Below are 6,517 nucleotides of genomic sequence, written 5' to 3' on the forward strand. Positions count from 1 at the left end.
TGTGACATGCTTTTGACTGTCAGCACGAGTTACAATAATAAAACATCACAATCAAACGTGCACAAAAACATTTTTGTGAGTTTATCCGTTTCCTGCCACAGGTGGCGCCATCAGGCCGGGCCGCCTAAGGCTTCAGCCCTGAATTTGCATAATATTTTTACCCTCCCCAAAACTGCTAACATTGTTGAGTGTTTGTCCCACACGATGTGTTCAAGGACAATCGGAAGTTTGAAAATACAATAAAAGTTTCTGTTTTTACAGTTTCTGACTAAAATAAGTGGTGTAATTTTGGTGTTTTTTATTTGTTTTTCTTTTTTTGAAGAAAGAAAGAAAAAATATCACCAATTTAAAAATAAATAAATAAATGGAAAAACTCGAAAGGTTTTGATGAAAAAATTAATCACCAAAAGTTTTCAAAAAAACACCAAAAATTTCAAGGGAAAAAAAACTTTAAAGACAAAACAAATACCTCCAAAAAGTTTTTAAGCAAATAAAATTGCCAAAATTTTCAAACAAAAAAATTCTTTAAAGTGTTAAAGTGTCTTTTAAAAAAAAAAACACACAAATATTAAAAAAAAGAGAGAAAAAAATTCAAAAGAAAAAGGAAATAACAAAAAGCTTTTAAACATTAGCCTAAAATTCAAAGGATAAAAATCAGCAAAAAAATAATTCTTTTTTTTTTTAAAGAAACCACCCCTCCCCTCTCATTAATAATGAACAGGCCCTAATAATGATTAAAAACTTTTTTAAAAATTAAAAAACTGAACTCCTGTCTGTATTTGACTATTTATATTTATATTCTTCCACTTTTAACAAAAATGCAGACTATTTTTCTGATTCTAGTTAGTGAATGTTTAATGATAGAAGTTATAAATTATTCTGCTTCTACTAGATGCTAATTACTAACAACTTCTAATACATGTTTCATTAAAATTCATAATTGAAGGGTTGTTTTTCAAGTTTTCAGGGTATGTAAGGTTGCAGAGTGCATAAAAAAGCATCAGACTAAAGCTCGTTCATCAAAAAACGAGGACCACCCCCCCCTCAGAGGTTTGAGCAGAGCCCCCATCACCCTCAAATCCTAAAAACGGCCCTGCTCACCAACAGAAAAAGAGGTGTACGTCTGTGTGCTTGCTGGCACCACAGCCTTAAATAACAAACTTGATCAGCCTCTTAACTGTTTGTCTTTGGTGCAGCGGCGGCCTCCGTCTCTCAGAGAGCTCCTGCCTCTTCGTCTGTCGGCTTTGATGCACATTTAACGAGGTGATGCCCGCACGTTATGTCAGGTCTGAGCCACTCGTGTACTCGGTGGATTTTGACATTGACACTTGTGTAATGAGGAGCCACTGGGGAGCCTCTTAATGAGAACGACACCCTAAAACAGAATTTTAAACTATCCCGGCTATGATCTGGGAGCTCCAGATTTGTGCAGCTCGCTGTTATTGCAAAAATAAATGAGGTGTTAATCTGTGATAGAAGCCCGTGTTTTTTCTCCCGCTCCACAGAGAGAGATTAAAGCTTTGGCTCTTGGTTTTTTCGCGCCTGTTTATGCTGTCCAAGTTGAGCGAACAGAATGAAATGCCGCTCTCTTTTTTGGGAAGATTCCCCCTTTAATGTGTTTTCCTGGCTGGAGTGCGGTGCAGCCAGCACACAGATGATAACAGATGAGAGGACAGAGAGCCTTCCCGTGACCTTCCAGCATTCGGCTCATTTGACTTTGATGTGTAAAGTAGAGCAGCGAACGCAGGAGCGGCTGCGCTTTCATTTTGGTCTAAATTACAAACTCAAATGAGTAGAGCTACTAAGTGAACAATGGCAAGGTGCAAGGACCCCCGCTCTGCTCCCATAATGTAACAGTGCCACCTACTGCAGTCTGTGTGTGAGTGTGTGTCCTGCTGTGTGACGTTAGCCCCCCTTAGTATTAACAGATGCTCATCTGCCTGTGTCTAAATGATGGAGAGAATATTAAAATGCTCTGCTGTGAAATAAAATAAAATAAACAATTTATGTCTGATATTGTTGATCTAAAATAAAATAAATTAAAATAATCAATTTATGTCTGATATTGTTTATCTAAAATAAAATAAGATAAAATAAAATAAACAATTTATGTCTGATATTGTTGATTCAAAATGAAATTAAATAAAATAAACAATTTGTGTCTGATATTGTTAATCTAAAATAAAATAAAATAAAATATCCCGCTGAGTGAGGTCAGACTTTTTTTCTCACCGTAATAACAGAGGCTTATATGCCTGTGTCTAAATGTTGGAAAAAGAAAAAAAAAAAAAAACAGTTATTTTCATGAGTTTTCTTGTACTATATTTTTGTTTTGTTATGTTTTTGAGAGAAATCAAGGCCAGGTTTCAAAGAGTTCAGTAAAGTTACAGGTTCTGCTCTCAGATTAGTTTTAGCCGTGTGAGCGCTCTGACGTCCTGATGTCCACTAAACAAACTGCTTCTGTGTCCAAACAACTTTAGTTTACAACCCAAGTAAAAAACTTTTTTCAGTTTAATTCAGAAAACATATTTGAGCGCACCATGCTGCTGCAGATGATGTGAACAAACCGAATTTTTTAAGTAATATCTGACACGTCACACGAGTTTAATGTGTGATGACATGAACGATCATCTCTTCAGTTCATTGTTTCTATCTTTTCCTGCTTTTGTCTGTCTGTCTGTGTCGCTGCAGTGAGACGCCCGTCACACCCGACAGAATAAGACGCCTGAGAGCAGGTGACTAAAATAACAGGAAGTAGGACTCGCACTCCCACAGCTGGATGGCGCATGTATTATAGATGCCCACTTCACAATCTGTCACATCATGTCGTAATTAGCGTGCACGGCACGCATTTGATCTTCTGCAGGCAGGTATGAAAACCAAGGCAGGGAGATCTGAGAGCTTTTCACGAGAGGAAGAGGGAGAGTCACGGAGCTCGACACTAATAAACACATCTCTGTGCCGGGGCTCAGAAACGTGTTGTCATGTTGAGTTTGTTTTCCACACTGAGGGGAGCATTCGACAGTGCAGACTAACTTTAGCTTCACAATCAAACTGCATGAGATACTTCACATTAAAAAATGAACTTTGACGGGTCGCATTCACAATATTTCGCATGTCGTTTCAAACTACAGAACACTTAAATCCAGCCATACGGTATAATCTGTGCAGGAAATGTTTTTGTCCTTTTAGTCTCCATAAGGTGTCAGAGACATAAAACTGCATCAAATTAGAGCTTGTTGATCAAAAAAAATACCAGTGGAGGATCCCCCACACCCCCACCAGAGGTCCTACCTAAGACCCTAATGTCCTAGAAATGCTTAAAATCCCCCAAATTTCCTTAAATCCTAAAATTGTGCTAGATTCCAAGAAACGTCCTAAAATCCCAGAAATATACTAAAATCTGAGAAATGTCCTGAAATCCTAGAACTGAGCTAAAATTTAAAACAATATCCTTTAATCTAAGAAATGACCTAAAATCTGAGAAACATTGTAAAATCTGGGAAACGTGCTAAAAACCACGAAAAATCCTGCAAACATCCAGAAATCCACGAAATGTGCGAAACAAAACTCTAAGAATTGTCCTAAAATCCAAGAAATTACCTAAAATCTTAAATGTACTAAAATATTAGAAGTTTCCAAAAAATCCTACAAACAGCCTAAAATCCAAGAAATGTCCTGAAATCCCAGATATGTCCTAAAATCCTAGAAATTTACAAAAAATCCTAGAAATCATAAACAGCTGCTGCTGCGGGCTGAGCAGCTCTGATCTCGATCTGAAGCTGCACCGAGGTTTGCATCTTTGAGTCCACTGCTGCTCTACATACAGCACATGTGGAAGTTTAACCCCTTAGGGACTATTTGGTGTATTTTACGCGCTTTTCATTCTACATTTTACATTTACTGTGTTCATGCACATAGCATACGTAGCATACCTTGCATCCTTCATTCATTGTCCGTAAGGGTTGCGGGGGGCTGGAGCCAATCCCAGCTGTCATCGGGCAAGAGGCGGGGTCACCCTGGACAGGTCGCCAGACTATCGCAGGGCTGACACATACAGACAGACAACCATACATGCTCACAGTCACACCTGAGGGCAAGAGTCACCAATTAACCTGACCTGCATGTCTTTGGACTGTGGGAGGAAGCCGGAGAACCCGGAGAGAACCCACGCAGACACGGGAGAACATGCAAACTCCTTTTGCAAGACAGTGTATTTTAGTGTGATATAGTGAATTTCCAGCTCAGCTCCTACAATACCTCTAAAATACACTGTAGAAACTAAATTGTTACACTCAGACTATCAACTGCAAAAATTGTGCCATTGAAACCCATTTAAACTGCAATTTATGATAAATAAATGAATAAAGACAAAACTATAAATGTTGAATTTTTGCTTGAAAACCGATGGATTTGTTCATCATATAATTTTTTACTAATAATTAATTCTTCAAATGTTCTTTAATATTTTTATAGAATCACTTCCATTTTGAGAACATAACCAACACACAAACAAGCAGGTTTCTGGCTACAGCATCAGCATGATGAGCGGACCGTCAGTGATTCTGATGACGATGACGATGACGATGATGACGATGATGATGATGATGATCTTCATTCTCACCTCTACATGGCTGTGGGGTTGTTGATCTTGCCCATGAAGAGGATGCTCTCAGTGGACCTCTCCAGGATGAAGACCAAGAAGGGTCTGTCGATTTGGACTCTTTGTCGGAACGAGAAAGGAATTAAGTCAAATACGGTGACGGCTGCCGCCTCTGTTCCCATCTCAGTGACACTCAGCGCAGCCTTGTGTGACGCCTGTGGAGGAAAGAAATGAGGCAGCTGGAGTTAGATTTAGACTGAAACACCGTTCAGGAGGAATTTAAAGGCTTAGGGAACTTTTTCAGCTTCCTCTGGAGTTTTTCTTAGTTGTTTCTGAACTACTGCTCATGCTGTAGATTTGCTGCATTCCCATGTTATTCATGAGCACTTAAATTCCCAAAATGAACCTGAAAAGAAACGTTCGTGTCTCGTACCTTTGAGACTTTGACATTGAATTCCTCAGAAATGCCAGAGAAATCAGCGTTGTTCTCAAAAGCGTTGGTTATGCCCATTTCTTTGAGAGTGTTTTCCAGAGAAGCGACAGCAGAGATGGAAAACTTTGGCAGGAAGAGATACACTAAACTAAGAAACAAAAAAGGTTGTTAGTGTCACAATCACCGAAATATAAAACTGAGTTACAGCTTATCTAAAACACCTTTTAGATAAGCTGTAAGGTAAAAATAAACACCTTTCATGTTGCTGGAAACAAATTAATTTAATTCCTTAAAACTTCAGTTAGAAGCAAAGTCCCAATTAAACACAGAGTCTCTATTCGGGTTGAGCATGTTGACAAATTAACAGCGGTCTCAGTTAGATATCAGATCAAGTTGGCATAGATGTTGTGAAGCTGTTCATTCTTTGGATATAAAGCCCATCAGTTTGTCGGCCACTCGCTTGAGCTGTGCGACGCATTCTCATCCCAAATCAACGCCTGTGTCGACATATTATGTTCTAGGTATCCATCTGCTGATGGCGTTCAGGGATGCTGCTACCATGATGTCATGGTGGGATAATGCAGCATGTGGTTATGTTCAGGAAAAACAAACACATGGCAACCAACCAACACCAGGATGTCATCAAAAGCACATGCAGGCACGGATGGTTTGGCGATGTAGGGAAAAAAACATCACATTCAGACATGAAGCAAACACCAGACTACCGCATGACAGTCCTGGGTTTGTAGGATCCATCCACCTCTCCTCCCCGTGGCCATACAGAAACCTTCATGCTCCTTATATGATGTCGTCACCAGCAGTGATTCATCCTGACGCCGTCCAACAGCACCAACAGGTTCCATGTGTCTGCTGCCGCCTGTCGTGCTGCCTCTGCAGGGGCTGTCTGGCTGTCAGGTGGCGCATAATAACACCATGAACGGTTCGTCTGGTCTCGTCTGTCGCTGCCTGGCAGCATATCATATAGCCGCAGAGGGTGGCTTTTGGTGTCAGGATCAAGTGGCCGTATTTGACGATTTTTGAACAAAATGGGCGAGCCATTGCTCTGCTACTTACCTGGCAAGCGCAAATTTAAATATTTAAACTCTTGTCAATATGGACATGCTGTACATTGTTAGTTTGGTTAGATTTCCCACAATTCAACTGTTCATCTCATTTTAGAGAAACTACGAGCACCACAAGAGGACAGTGACTCTTTCAGACTCACCAGCACGGTACAAAAGAAAGACCAGCATGTTTATATTCAAAGTTAGCACAAAGATGCAGACACGTGCAGATTTGGGCAATCTAAGACCATCAAAGATCACCTAAAATCATTTACCAGAAGATGACGATTAAAAAAACTACAATATTTTCCTCTTACCTACTCCTGACTGAGTTTCTCCAGCGCCTGATGTGGTCCTTGTTGATGGAGCCCTCCACCTCCTGCATCTTGCCTTCATCAGGCAGGACGATCATCATGG

General features: G+C 39.9%; 1 protein-coding gene across 1 annotated transcript; it reads right to left on the minus strand.

Moving 5' to 3' along the window:
- Nucleotides 1-4,442: 4,442 nt before the first annotated feature.
- On the minus strand, nucleotides 4,443-6,515 carry LOC121937867 (alpha-1-antitrypsin homolog). Its single transcript, XM_042481164.1, has 3 exons — nucleotides 6,418-6,515; nucleotides 5,037-5,184; nucleotides 4,443-4,818 (listed from the first exon to the last, which is right to left on the minus strand). The coding sequence occupies exons 1-3, from the start codon at nucleotides 6,513-6,515 to the stop codon at nucleotides 4,627-4,629; spliced, it is 438 nt and encodes a 145-aa protein (XP_042337098.1). The 3' UTR covers nucleotides 4,443-4,626.
- Between the last annotated feature and the right edge of the window lie 2 nt (nucleotides 6,516-6,517).

This window comes from Plectropomus leopardus, unplaced genomic scaffold, assembly GCF_008729295.1.
Source record: "Plectropomus leopardus isolate mb unplaced genomic scaffold, YSFRI_Pleo_2.0 unplaced_scaffold27697, whole genome shotgun sequence".
Lineage (NCBI taxonomy): Eukaryota > Metazoa > Chordata > Actinopteri > Perciformes > Serranidae > Plectropomus > Plectropomus leopardus.

What these genes read in the sequence shown, in the direction of transcription:
- LOC121937867 (XM_042481164.1), bottom strand. Translation starts at nt 6,515, where the DNA reads ATGATGATCGTCCTGCCTGATGAAGGCAAGATGCAGGAGGTGGAGGGC. An exon ending in AGAAACTCAGTCAGGAGTAG is followed by an intron (nt 5,185 to 6,417) that starts GTAAGAGGAAAA and finishes TTTGTTTCTTAG; the next exon opens with TTTAGTGTATCTCTTCCTGC. An exon ending in TCAATGTCAAAGTCTCAAAG is followed by an intron (nt 4,819 to 5,036) that starts GTACGAGACACG and finishes TTTCCTCCACAG; the next exon opens with GCGTCACACAAGGCTGCGCT.